The sequence below is a fragment of the Aythya marila genome (genome assembly GCF_965140915.1).
Source record: "Aythya marila genome assembly, chromosome: 1".
NCBI lineage: Eukaryota > Metazoa > Chordata > Aves > Anseriformes > Anatidae > Aythya > Aythya marila.
In genome coordinates, this window is record NC_139042.1 from 123,810,812 (window position 1) to 123,825,863 (window position 15,052).

A 15,052-nucleotide genomic window follows, 5' to 3' on the forward strand; every position below is an offset into this window, starting at 1 on the left:
TTTTGCACTGAAATGTGATATACTGAGACCACACACAGGATCTTGCATACAACTGCAGTGATTATCTTGGATGTGGAGGTCAAGTCTGCTTCACACAGTTGTATCACTGATATCTAGCCAGTGCTAGCCATACAGGTTGTTACCACACAGACTGAGGCAGCAGATACATAGTTTGCAGATTTAAAACTAAACAGTGAAATAGCTGTGACAGTAGATATTCCAAATTAAAAAAAAAGTAAAAAAAAAAAAAAAAGTTAAGGCAGTGCTGAAGTACTACAAGGCTGTCAAAGCAGCTGTACTGAACCCAGCAAAATTTGACAGCAGTCCTCCATCCACATTCTGAAATAGCATCTGACAGTCTTCTAAATTTTTCTTCAACTGTACCCCAATGGAAAAACAAAAAACAAACAAACAAAACAAAACAAAAAAAAACAAAGAAAAAAAAAGGAAATAAAAAGCAGCAACAACAAAACACATAAAAGCACAACAGAATTATTGAAATTATTATCAGAAAAAAAAAAAAAAATTCTTAGGATTAGGAGCCTGGGGAAGATGATAATATAAATACTAATTGGAAATAGTTGTATGTGTACTTTGTTTTCTGAGTATCTTCTTGACTTGAGATGCTGTAGTGCTTGCAGCAACTTTTCTGAATGATTATAATGTTGGGAATCTACACCTCAGCCACACAGCCAGTGCAGATCTTGAAGTCCCCACATGGTCAAAGTGAATGCATCAGATAAAAGCCAATCCAGTAAATTGCAGGGAGATGACTACTGTTGTCAGTCGGGCCCTGCTCCTTACTTGTCCTCAGGACTGAGACATCATTTAGATGGTAAAGTTCACTACTATAATCTGTTGAGCCCACGTATTCTCAAAGTAATGAAAGACAAGCGCTGATCTGAATTCCCATTGGCTTCACTTCTTCACTAATACCACTGACAGATCTGAAGTGTGTGCTTGTGGCAGGATCTAGTGAAAAGAATGCAGTAATAACTGACAGAGAAGAAACTACTAAGTCTTAGACAGCTGCCAGAGTGGTTGTGAAACTATCATTCAAATTGATATTGAGGACTACTACAATACTGTGGCTTCTACTGCTGGGACGCCTGATGTAGTTAACTATACAAGCCTCATTTGTCTTGAAAGCACTGCTATAGGAAAGACTGAAGCTGCTAAAAATTATGCCACTGAAGATGATATTAAAATATAGTGTTAGCTCCATTGATTCAGTTATCTTGGACAAAATTGATGAGATTTTTTTTGACTATATGGTACATAAAACTTGGAGTTCTTTTTAGAGGTAGCCACTTTTTGCAATGAGTAACAAGAAGACTTAAATGGGTTTGGTTTATTTATTTACTGGAAGAACACTTTTTTTCCAAAATTTTTTTGAATTGATCTTTCAGCAATTTCGTAACTGTTGAGGAGTAAATGGTTGCAGGTGCATTTTCAGGGGAACACAATTGCTGTGGAGAGCCAGACTTCCTCTCAGAATTTGACTGAAGAACATCATGTAGCTGCCATGTAACCCTCTTCTGAACAGAGTCCGTTCTGAACTTGAACACGACTGTCTCATGTATAGAGTATTTGAATATAGTATTTGAAGTAGTATTTGAAATCTGAAAATCCAGTTCTGTTAGCTAGTTAGTAATTAAGTACCATCTTAAAAAAGTAGCAAAGTAAGCATCCTCAAAAAGAAAATACATGCAAACCTCTTAATATACTGCATCATGCAACAATCTACTGAATAAAAAGGACAATTAGTATTTAGAGTAATTGACAAAGAACACTGCTTGACAAAGAGCACTGCTCCTAGTGGATAGGAAATCTTGAGAAAGTTGGAAAAGATTTGACATTTGTACCCTGGGTTGGATGGCTGGGGCCACAGAGCAATCCAAGACGTACTGTAAAGCAACGGCATCCAGCTTGACCATGATGGCATGCACTAGACTGTACATGTGTACTTAAGCTCCCAAAGAAAACTTATTTCACATCAGAAATGTGAGATTAACTGATGGAAGAGTTTACTTAGTATTTAAATTCCAGAAATAATAGTCTGAGATATGAATACAATGTTGTCTTTGATGTTCATACTTTCTGTGATTCAATGATTACATAAAAATTGCATTTTCTGAGCTGTCTTGCAGCAGTATTTGCTATATTCTGATAGTTGAACACTGCTGGATCCTTCTTTTGGCTATCTAATGCTGTGCAATAACAAAGAACACGGATCAGTTTTCTAAGTCTAACAGATTAGAGCACTCAGAGCAAACTGAGGCTGTATATGCCATGGATTGGGAATCAGAACATCTGAAAAACAGGTGCTGTCATCTTCTTCCTATTAGTATCTCCAAGGAATGGCATGCCACTGTCTACTGCAAGACTTGAGATGGAGGGTGTGGTGGTATATCTTCTACTTTTCCTTTTATACAAGCTAAGGGAGTAAAGTGTGGCAGGACAGATACCTTCTTTTTGTCTGGTGGGTGCTGAGAACATTTCCAGTTCTGTACTATGAGTAGGAAGAATCTATTTTACACTTTCACCCTTCTGCTTGCATAAATGACAATAAGATTTTGCTCAACATTTTGAAAATCAAAGTAAAATTGTCAGCTATGAAGGAAGACCTATGATACGGGCAACAATCAAAGAACAGTAAGGGAGTGGGCTCTGGAAATATTTTGAGATTTTCATTTAAAATTCAATATGCAATTATGTAAAACAAATCCTACTCTGATTCTTTGCACATATCTTTCGGTGTCAAGTAGGACTTCAGATAAACACAAACCCTGATCCAGAAGGATGTTCCAAAATGTGTAAATCAGTATGTTTCATGCAAACTCAAATGCACGTGGGTGGTGTTGTCTGAGAGAAAGCCAAAAAGGAAACATTCCGATGCACTACAGGTCATATCACATGAGAAGCAGAAGCAGCTCAGCTCTTTCTCCCTCCTGTCCACACCATCCTTTTCTCCAGTACCAAATTTGCTTTGCCGTATCTCCAGGGATGGAGATTTGCCCATGCAAAACATTTGAGATTGGGCTTACAGTGCAGAGAATCAAAGAGGAAGTTTATATTCTCTAATTTTCAAGTGCCCACCATAATAAATTTGAGTCAGAATAAAATATTTCAAGAGTAACCATATGCCAACTGCTAAAAAAAACATTTTTAACCCCACAGGATCCAACACACTACATCTAAGACTACTGAAGGAATTCAGCTACTGCTTTGAACTTATGCAAGTTGACTGTTGACTTAAGCAAACACTGGAAAGCCAGCAAAGTTTAAAAGGACTGGGAAATAGCTGATGCTGTAACAGTATTTAAAAAGATTAATGAAAGAACCATGTAAAATTAGTAATGTAGCTTGAAAAAATTAAGCATTTGATTGACAATTTCATGCTGATATCATGAGGAGTATTAGTATAGTTCTTGGTATTGTACAAAATATTAGTCCTAAAAAAAATCAAGGCAGCACATATGAAACAGATTAAAAACTGGCTTTCTAGAACAGATCAACATAAAATAAAAAATTGTGAAAATTTTTCATCCAATCACTATTTTGCAAGGATATTTTAATCAATGGTAGGCAGCATATCTACCGATAGTCTGCAAGAGAAGAAATGCTAAAAAAATTGCAGAAGACACAAAAATTGATGGAGCTATAGATAATGATAAAGGAAAAGCCAGCCCTGTAAATTCATTCAGAGCAAGTGATAAAATGGGTTTCACCTGAACAATCATGTTTTAGCAGAGATAAGTATAAGGTTGCACATTGAGGAATTGGGAATGTAAATCACAATAGCAGGAAAGCAGTAAATCAAAAATACTATAACCAGCTTCAGAGTAAAATCAACTGGAGAATGGATGACAGTGTCATACAAAGGTTAAAAGTGCAAACAGCTCTTGGCTGGGCAAAGACAAGAAGCTGAGAAGAAATTGGGTGATGACACATTAGTAGAACCATTACAGAAACTAAATATCTAATTCTTGCCTCCACACACTTACAACATTGGAAAATACTTAGGAAAGAGCTTGAGAAATAATTCAAAGCCTGCTTTATGTTGTGAGATGAAAGGAAATCATATATCTGTTTTGGAAGAGCATGCCCATCATACCTTTGTCAGTAACCAGCTACATTATAGCTGATAGCCCTTTAAAATAAGGGGAAAAAAATCAAGTAGCTGAAAGCCAAAGCTTAGCCAATTTCAGGTCAGAAATAAGACACATTACAGTTTCAAAACAATTTGAACTGGAATTTTATTATATACTTTTTTAAATGTGAATTTTCAGAACTCCAAGAACAAGGATTTTGTTTCGGGAAACTGCCTGCACTAAAACTAAGCTTTCAAAGCTTGTGTTGAAAGAAACATGGCATGCACAAAGCACAGAACAAGTTTGACACCAAATATGAATTTGCATGCGGACAAGATCACACAATCCCTGCTGCTGTTGGCATCATAGCTAACTAGACTTAATCTAGCTTTATTACTCTCTACTCTTCTTAACTGTAGATTAGACACATGGGTATATATGGGTACAAGTAAGTCTGACAAAAGATGGCTGTGTATGGGAAAACTCAAGAAATAACAGCTGGGCGACATAAAGCTTAGAGTCACCACAAAAAGGCCCCGAAAACTCCCACTGAACTGCCTTTACTGGTCTGCTTGGACAGACACTACTTGAATTGTGAGAGGAAGCAAGATCATATTACAAAAGACCTATAGAACAAGGAATGGGTATGGATTACATTTTACAGGATGAATATTGAATATAGCATTGAACACTTGAGAAAATAATTTGAAGATTAAAACAATTCAGGTCTTCAACTCCTCAAATGTTTTTGAACACTGGACAAAAATAATTTGGCCATTCTGCACATCTTAGAGTTGTTAGAGCTGTTTCTAATAAAATATGCTTTGGAGTTTTACTTTATAACATTTTGGATGAGCTGTTATTTTTAGTGCAATAATCTGCATCACATATATTTCAAAATAATACTTTTTAAACTACTTAAAATGAAAGCTAGTCTTATTCATCACTTGATTTCTTAAAACTTACATAATCAAAACAAGTCCTATGTGTTGCTGATTTTTTTCAGTTATCAAAGATGCTTAAATTCCACTGTACAAGAAAACTCAATGAATTATAATCACCTCAATTGCATCGTCGTACATTTTCCTTGCTTCTGTGTCCATCTTGTCTGACATAAGCCAGGCTTTCAATAAATATTCATAAAAACTGTCTCCCAGCCCGCCCACGGATGTATGATCTGCAGGAAGGAAAGAGGCAAAAGAAAAATTGAAGATGTTACATAATAGCACCTTAAATATAATTTAAAATATAAACTCACATTTTTAAGTTATGCCATTGTAGAATTATAATCATTTTAAGCCTGCTTAGTAGGACAAAGCTGTACTGTCTCCCCTCTGAACTTATTTCATAGACATGGATAGCCACAGCAGACAATGCAATTTTCCGTGCTCACTACTTGCCATTCTACACAGGCTATCCCTCATATCACAAATTTAATTTAACTGAAGTTTTTACTTAATTCCACAGAACATAATTGTTTTGCTACTAGGGTTGTATGTGTATACATACGTATGTACAAAAAAGCCATAAAAGCTCAGGATCCAGGATGCAACTAGGTCATGTGGCTGGCCATAAACCATCATCAACTATAAGGAATCTAATATTTCCAGGAGATTTTTATTTCCAACAGGACATTTACTTAACATACTAATGAATTTCTCAAGAGTAAATGTTCTTATTTAAATTCCTCTACTTGAAAGAGAAGTAAATAGTATACAACACAAGCCCTGATCTGTTCCACCGTGCCTGAGCAGCCACACTGTGTGCCGTAGCCAGACTGCTTGACTACTACAATCCAGCACCACATAAGCCAGACCTCCTAATGCACAGATTTCCTTTTTGCCATCTTTTCTTTTTCTTGCAGAGGTAGCCTTTCACAGGTACTGTCATTGCTATTCCGTGCTGACAGACATTAAGAAGCACCTATGTTTGCTGTCTGGGTGACTATCACATATCACACAAAGCCTACTGATGGCCTGACTGTTTTAGACCTCCTGTTCCAAACATGGCAAGCACTCCCTCAGTACACCCTTCATTCAAAAAGTAATATGACCTCCAAGATTTAATACACAATTCCAACCAGAAAAGTGCGTAACTTCTGCTAGCACCAGAGCAGTCAGTCTGCTCAGTATAGGATAAGGAAATGTTTAAGAACAATATGGTCACAATTACAGAAATTCAGTGACCTAAGCACAGTTGTGATACAGTCATACAACTTCCCTCTTACTGGGTGAAAGACAAAAAGAAACAAACAATATTCCTTTTTTTAATGTTCCTCAGAAAGGTGGTATTATTAGCAGTCTCTCTGGGATAAAGATGTAGAACAAAAGGTAGAACTCTCCTTCTGGTCCTTCTTCTTGTAAAGCACTGTTATGCCCTACAAGGGCATATGTAGAAACAAATGGAAAACCTTTAGCTTCTCCATTTGTCTTCAGGTTCTGAGTTTGGCGGAAATAATTTCATATGCTTTTCTTATATCTCAGTATCTCTGAGAGCCTTTTCACACCCAGCTATTCAGTGATTTAACTATGAGCAGTGAACTTTCATATGCTATCTAGTTCTAAGTTGAAAAGAGGGCATTCAGGCCATTTTCTTCCACAAATGCAAAGACTAGAAATTACTTCTTCAAAGAACAATTATATTCTTACGTCGACATGAGAACTAAGGGTCTGTGGTTTTCAGAAAAAAATATATCATCCCGAGACTTCAAAGTTACAGCTCACGTTAGCACTACTCAAGGACTGTCTTCACAAGAGATATGGCTTAAAACTACTTCTGTTAAGCTGCTGCCTTCTCTTCAGTTGAGTTCCCATCACTTCAGAGACTGCTGCCAGCATTGCTACTCCACCAGGTTTCCTTCACAGATGCACTCAGTCCTCAGCCAGGACAGGGCTGCTGAATGTCTCTGAGTAGCGTTCCTCTTGTAGAAGCTCCAGCTGGGTTCAGGGCATGCAAGAGTAGGGAGATGAGCGGGAAAGGTTTATGTCTTAAAATAAGAAATCCATGTACAGGTGAATTTCCAAAGTCAATTATCAGGAACACTCCCTGTTTCACCTCTGCTTCTACAGACACTCATTTGAGAACTGTCTTTGTGTCCTGTCAGCAGCTCTTCTCCTCCTCCACATTCCTTCTTGTCTCAGATGAAAGTACAAGGAATATGGAAACAAGTCACATCAGGACACAGCACAGAGCCACCTCCAAGGCAGCCTTTTTTGCACCTTCTTCATGTGTTCAGAGAACAGAGCTGTGCAAGCCTCTCAGATGCAGATTTTCCTCCCACTCAACCAGTGGGATGCAAAAATGGTAAGGCTAAGAGGTTCTAAGGGCCTCACAACTCTCTGCGGTATTGTTTTGTTTATTGCCATTTTGCGTACTTCACACCAACTCTGATGTACGAGCAGTTTTCAAGGATCCTCACTCATTAAGCTCTGTGCTGCCACTCCCCAGCTGATGCCCTTCACAGATGGACCACAGGAAAGACCTGTCAGGAGCAAACTGATTCTGTGCCATTTCTTCAGCAGCAGGAAAGGGTGAAAAGAAATACATTCTGTGGTCACATATGACAAGACATCATGGGCAGGAGGAAAGCACAGGAAACCTTTCACATGGGAAGGAAGCAATATTTCAAGGAAACTTGCTGTATCCAGATACAGCTGTCTATATTTACCTGGCCTCTCTCATCTGCAAAAAAACAGCAGAAAAAGATTGGAACTGAAAAGGAAGCAACCACAGCAGCTGAGCTAAGGTTTAAGCACAGCAAAATTTCCAACTTCTACAGCTGCATTACCTGCAGCCCTGGCAATATCTTCCTCAGGTTGTATTCTAGGGTCAGAAGATGTTGCTAAAGCAGAGCTCGCTGTAGTTTGTGTAAGGACTCTCACTAGAAATGGCTGAAAATTAAACAACTTTTTGTGACAGGTTGCAGGACTTGAATGACTTGCTCTTAGTATGGAAATTCCAAAAAGTATTTTTCAAAATCCCTTAATGAATCCATAAATGGTGAAAATTGTAGATTTGGGTCATCACACACCTTTTTCTCTCATATAAACACAGCTCCCTACCCAGACTTATCACCATAAGGTCTATGTTGGTTATCATATTCTCCTGCTGTTTGAGAAACAGATCAGATGGATTCGGAGATTTAATTCAGCTCAGCTCAAAATGTTTTGCTCAAGAATGTCTTGTGCATAGAATATTTTGAATTGTTTTGTTTGTTTGTTTGTTTTTTAATCAACCCTAACCTTGCATGTCAATCCAGAGAATGAAAAAGGACAGCTTATGATTTGAATAATAAAGTTTGTAATAGGGTCCTGGCACTAGCTACTCTTTAGTAGACAGTTGTGAAGGCATTATGTTTAAAATGTTTGTAAGTATTTTGCAAATTTGGAAATTGATTTTTCACTAATTGGATCTATAAGAATTATTTAATCAGCTGCATAGCATTTAAAGGCTTTTACTGTGAAAAACTATTTCACAGTGAAATCCTGAATGAAAATTCTTTGCAGATAAAGACAAATATAGCAAAGGAAACAGAAGTATGAGGGCATATCCAGTATGGCAGAAGCCACATATTCTATTCAATGACAACTCCATATTTTTAGAACACTACTTCCTTCCAATTGAAGACAAATTAAGATATTTTTTTCATTCCTTCCTGTGCCCCCCTCCTTTTTATTTCTTTTTATTTTATTTTATTTTATTTTAAGATTAGGCCCAGGTGAATTTTTTCAAACATGAAAGGATTCCAAAGATTCCTTGGAAAGTCTTATTTTAAATTAAAAGGTACAGTAAGTGCAGTTGCAAAGAATTCCTTCAACAACTGCAGCCAAAAGCAAATACAAAAAGCACTGCATTTTTCCTTGTTTATTATACACCTGAAAGTATGTGCAAACCTGCACAATCAGTCTGTTTGCAGGCTTCCTCCTATCCAGATAAAGCTAAATAAAATCTTAATAGAAGGACAAAAATATTTACAGGTCATAGCAATATTTTTGCCCAGTTCAAAAGATTTACATCCTGTAGAATACTGGCATTTTCCATCTTAGCAAACAGCATGCAATTGAAAAATAAAACAACAACACTCAATTTCATAGCAGTATTTTAATAAGCTTTGCATTTACCAATAAAATACATATACTTAATCAAGTATTATTTCTGTTTCAGCTAATAATCCAGAAATCACATTCACCTCTTTCCTACAGACTGAGTGGAAGACCTTTAAATTCTCACATCATCTAGTACTTCTAAGGCTAGTCTCACTCCAAGTGATTTTATTCATACCAGCAATCAATTAGCTCACTGCTGAAGCAGCCTCCTCTGAAGAGAACATGGACAATCATTTCACAGCAAACCACAGAAATACATGGCAGGTCAGAAAAGAGAGTGCATGGTATCCTTCTGAAATGACAATCAATCTGATCTTGGGATAGGAGGGAGAGTCAGTGGCTCTTGTATGATTTGTTCTTTGTAAATGACATTATTTCTTTATAAATCTGGACAGACAAAGTTGTTTTTTCTCAAATAGCTTTCCAGGGCCAGGACTGCAGGCCTTCCCATCCTCTGTTACCTCTGAGGCCCTGTCTGTCATTCCTTTTCTGGATTAATTCTTGGAATGGTAGCCTTAGTCTAAAGTAAATAATACAGACACTAGGCATCTATTCAGCTCATTCTTTCTAACATTCAGATCTACCTAATGGCTGTAAATAACTTCCTTCTGAGCCAGACAATTTCTAAATGAACTGCAGTGGTTCCCAAGAATACAGTTATGACAGCAGACTCCAAGTTAAGAACAATTCATCTCCTTTTGTTTACTGTGAAAGTTTGGTTCAGTAAGCAGTAAGATATTTTCCACAACAACTTAAAGACTCCTAAAGTTAACATTTAATAAGAAAACCTGCTCTAATGAAGGTCTACCTGCTCTCTAGAGCAAACTTAAGATGTGTAAATTATTTTTAAACAGATGGCTTTAAGCAGTTAACAGCAGCTTAATGAGGTGAATTAAAAACAGTTCATGATTTGCTAACCCTTCTCTGCTTTGTGCCTTAATTGTACCATTGTCATTTCCTGGCAATGCACAGGAATAAAGAAAGAAGCCAAGCACTGTTTTAAAAACAAAACACCACGCAGAACTGATACCGCAGTCCCAACACCTAAGGTGAGGCTTTGTGTTAAAGCAGTGCAGGCTGAAAGTCAGCCTTGCCCCTTCCTGACCTCGAGGCACCTCCTCCTGCACTGCCTTTGCATTCATAAAGCTCATGCTTTATTTACTTCACACAAAGTGAAGAAGGTGACATAAAAAGCTGAGCAGAACTGCATTTCATGTGCCCAACCCTCTGCCAGTACATAAACACAAACAGCCAGAGAAGACAATCAACTAAAACAATATTTTTAATTCATGCATTTGCAACTGTAACACTGACTGGGCATTTTTAAGTATACACAGATAAAAAAAACAAGCAAAGAATTTGAAATTTGGGAATCCATAAAAGAAACTCAAGTCTTACAAATGGAAATGTTAATTATGACTTTAAAGCAAAAAGGAAAACTATTTTAAATCTGCATACAATGCTCTAAAGCCAATACACTGGAAACACCAAGGTGAACAACTACTAACTAATTTCAACCAAAAAGTAGTAATACTGACTACTTTGTAACAAAAGAACAAAGTAGTAAAAGGTGATGTGGATTTTACTTTGGGATCATGAACACTGTATCTTTGACAAAACACTATTGTATTAAGTCAGGAAAGGATTTCAAGAGTGGGGAAGTTAAGACGAGGAGGGAGTAGTGAAGTGATTCAGCCAGTATGAAACTTTCATTAAGAAATCTTCACACCAGTTGTTCTGGGTACCAATTGGCCTTACACAACGCACAATCTGTATGAGCACCTTTTCTCTGTGTAGGAAACTATTAAAGAAGTGCTTTTCTGTTTGTCTTCAGAGTGGCACTGATTAAATTTCAGTTCAATCTTCCTTCACCTCGTAGTTGGGCTTAGTGCCCCTCAACTGCTCTAAATAGGTGCAAGCTCTCTTTCTAATCCTTTAATCCAGAAAGCTGAAGCCCCAGAAATTGCAGCTGCAGCAATCCACAGTGGAAATTCAACCTAAAGATGCCATAAGCCATAGTGGATGACTTAAAAGTGCAAACGCTTGTAAATTAACTACAGCAGAGGCAGCCCTGATAAAAGAAGGTGGAGGTGCAATTTTTAGTCAGGTATGAATCATTCATCACTAAGGAACATGTTACCAGCATGACAATTTTTCTGAAAACATGCAGATTGTCACATAAAAATCTACATTAAAAAAGTAGATTTAAAGTGGAAAAGATGAGCACTGAGAAATTAGGAGACAGCTGAGTTTTCAGTTCTATCGTCTGGTGCCACAACAGATTCAAGCAACAAGAAAAGCCTAGCTCAGCTCCTCCCAGCCTAGCGTTGTATGATGATGAATGCTTTGGCACATACAACTTCAGAGAACTTAGCTGAACTCTAAAAATTCCATATGGAGAAAGTAAACATGAATATTTTTCAAAGGCCTGAAAAAAATATGGGTGGTTTTGTCCTCCAGCAGTGCTAAAATAAATAACTCCCACAGTATTTAATATCCATAATATGATGATTCTTGAGATTCTTAACTGTATGCTTAGAAGAAACAAAGTGTAATTGGGTCATAACAACATTGCATCTTGAACCTCATATAGGAATGGTTGAAGCATTTTTATCAAAGAGGAGGGAAAGGAGGAAGGGAGGAAGGGAAGGAGGAAGGGAAGGAGAAAGGGAAGAAAGAAGGGAGGAAGAAGACAGCTTGAGGCTTGAAACAGATAGAATATTCCAGTTGGAAGAGTTGAAAATTGGAAGCTCCAAAAATCTGAAAACACAATCACTTAATAGAAAATGAATTTAAATGCTACCCACAAAATAAAACAAAGCAAAATGACTTCTTAGAACTCTAGTTAAACTAAAGATTAAATTTCTCAAGCTTACACAATTCAAGTATGTACAAAGACAACAGAAGGCCAGCAAGTAAAACTAGCCCAACTAATGCACACACACATATATGTGTAATCAACGTAACTAGTGAACCAAAACATATCTTCAACTTGAATGTCTTTTATGATTCCATTTATGATATCTTACAACAGGCTCTCCTTTCAAGTTGAGGATTTGACAGCTGGAACAAATATTTTTGTTTTTATATTCTTACTTACCTGAAACTTCAAAATACTCAAACTGTTGTTTACAGTTCTGGAAAGATTTAGGTCATCTCTCAGAAAACATGTTCCTGAATTAAAGGTCAATAATCTAATGATGTAAAGTCCACTTGCAAAAATTCAAAAACACAACTGACCTTTATATTGCTGATTTCATTCAGAAGCAAAGTGGCCATTTATCACCTGAAGTTGTCTTTTCCAGATTATTACACCCATCAGCATCATCCAAATGAAGTAGATCAGCCTCTCTACAATTTAGGTAGAAAATTCGGAGTAGCTGTCAATTCTAACTGTGCTGGCAGCTTTATCTAAGTTGCTTGAATTCACAGTGGATTGATGGAAATTCAGGTACGTATATCTCCACACTGCAGCCCATGGAGGAGCCCCCGGTGGAGCAGGTGGATGTGGCCTGGAGGAGGCTGCGGCCCATGGAGAGCCCCCACAGAAGCAGGCCCCGGGCTGGAGCTGCAGCCTGTGGAGAGGAGCCCATGCAGGAGCAGGGGGTCTGGGGGGAGCTGCTGCCTGGGGGGGACCCGTGCTGGAGCGCTTTGCTCCAGGGGGATGGACTCCGTGGTATGGAGCCGTGTGGGAGCAGTTCTTGAAGAGCTGCTGCCTGTGGGCAGCCCCCACAAGATCAGTTGGGGAAGGACGGCAACCCGTGGGAGGGACCCCACAGGGAGCACGGGCAGAGAGTGACTGTGAAGGAGCAGTGGAGACAAAGCGTCAGGGACTGACTGCAGCCCCCATTCCCCTGCACCGCTCAAGAGGAGGAGGCAGAAGAGGGTGGATGGGGGGGGAAGGTGGTTTTAGTTTGCTTGTAGTTTCTCACTGTTCTAGTCTGCTAGTGATAGGCAATGAATTACATTAATCTCCCTACGCTGAGTCTGTTCTGTCCATGACGGTAACTGGTGGGTGATCTCTCTGTCCTAATCTCAACCCTTGAGTCCTTTATGTCATATTTTCTCCCCTTTTCCTTTGGGGAGGGGGAGTGAGAAAGCAGTTGTTGTGGAGTTCAGCTGCTCAGCACGGTAAAACCACCACAAGGTGGTAGGAAATCAAGTTGTGTGAAAGGCTTACTCAACAGCGGAGTATGGACCGAGACCGAGCTATAGCACTCTACATTTGTACTGCGTTCATCACCATGCCTTTCTGATTTTTGACCGCATCGGCAAAAAAGTGCCACAGAGTGATTTGCAATCACAGATCAATGTCTTCACTTAGATCTCCAAGATGAGAGGGTATTTTACCTTGTTGCTCCAGGACAGTCTAACTCCTAACAGAACTTTATGATTAAAAGAACCCAGTATGAAAATGCACTCTCTATCCAGAGAGTAAAAGTATAGACCCTCTCTTCTGCACCGAACTGGAAGCTTTTCTTTTTCTTTTTTTTTTTTTCTTCTTCTCTCAAGAAGGTACATCTCCCCATATAGCCCAGAATATAAAATCTCACATGTTGAAGACAGAATTAGAAGAAATGGACAATTATGTGTCATCTGAAATCTATTATTGGTCCAGAGAACAACATTGATCTAATTATAAACAACTAGTTGCACAGCCTCCAACATTTAAATGATATAGAAGGAATAAAATCAAAACATGTAACTGTAATATGGCTGTAAAAAGTCTGCAATTAGATTTTCATAGACTCTCTTTTCATAGAAAATTAACGATTTAAAAATGGTTGAAAAATACAGTTTAGATATCCAAAGACTCTGGTACAAAAATCAATTACTAAAGAAATACATGATTCCATGGGAGCTCAGACTTTAAAAACTCACAGAGCTTGTATCAAAGGATGCACTTTTAGTCCCTAATCATTTTAAATTAGCTGTCCTCAAGGTCAACAATTTAAACTCCTCAAGAATATCAGGTAAGTACCCTAATACATGTTGGATTCTGTTCATACAGGCTAATTTACTGGCTTTACAGTGAGGAAAACAAATGTTAGAGCTGCTAGAAGACTGACTTCAAATTCCAGATATTGATGCACTCTCCATCAATATCATGGTATAAAAGTGTAGTTTGGTGGTACAGCAAAATAAAATACTCATTTCTTTCCACATCAGTTTATGCAAGCACTTTGAAAGCTCAAGTTACACCATATCTGAATCCTATATTTAGGAATTCTTTATACACACACCCTTTCAAATGCATAATTCATATAAATATTTAACCTTCCAATAACACTAAAATCTTAAACACACCAAACAAAGCTTCTATTTGTTTAGCTTTTTCAGCATCTTGATGAACAGACCAGCAAATGTCTTAACCTTGCAGATTTATAAAAACATATTCCCTGTAATGCATTGCTCTGCTGTATGTCATTAAAACAAAGCTTTAGCAGATTAACTTGTTCTTGTCTTCTACTGAATAATCAGATTTGAATACAGCCTTTTCTTGAAGCACTGTTAATTACATTTGTATATGTTTACAAAGCAAAAGGGCAAGGGGAATTCCCCATCAGAGATTACACAGATTATTGTATATTCAAAACACATGCATATTCCTAAATGCAGAACAAACCAGGATATTTTTGAAAGAAAAATTAAGGAAATATGCCAGGACAGCACAGAAAATTAAACAGCAGAGAACCATCCCCACCTTCTTATCTGCAATGGTGAGAAGCCTGCTATTGGAGATCTAGAAATCATGTTGTATCTTTTTGTTCATAATGTACTGAACTGAAATCAGATTTAAAAAACAAAACCACCACCAACAAAAAACAATAAATGCCTGCATCCAATCCCCAA

General features: G+C 37.8%; 1 protein-coding gene across 1 annotated transcript in view; it reads right to left on the bottom strand.

The window, feature by feature from the left end:
- MAN1A2 (mannosidase alpha class 1A member 2) overlaps positions 1–15,052 on the bottom strand; it is a 135,221-nt gene that overhangs the window by 17,372 nt on the left and 102,797 nt on the right. Inside the window, exon 9 of the mRNA XM_082783363.1 lies at positions 5,156–5,271. Within this exon, the coding sequence (XP_082639489.1) occupies positions 5,156–5,271 (116 nt within the window). The remainder of the gene's footprint in view (positions 1–5,155; positions 5,272–15,052) is intronic.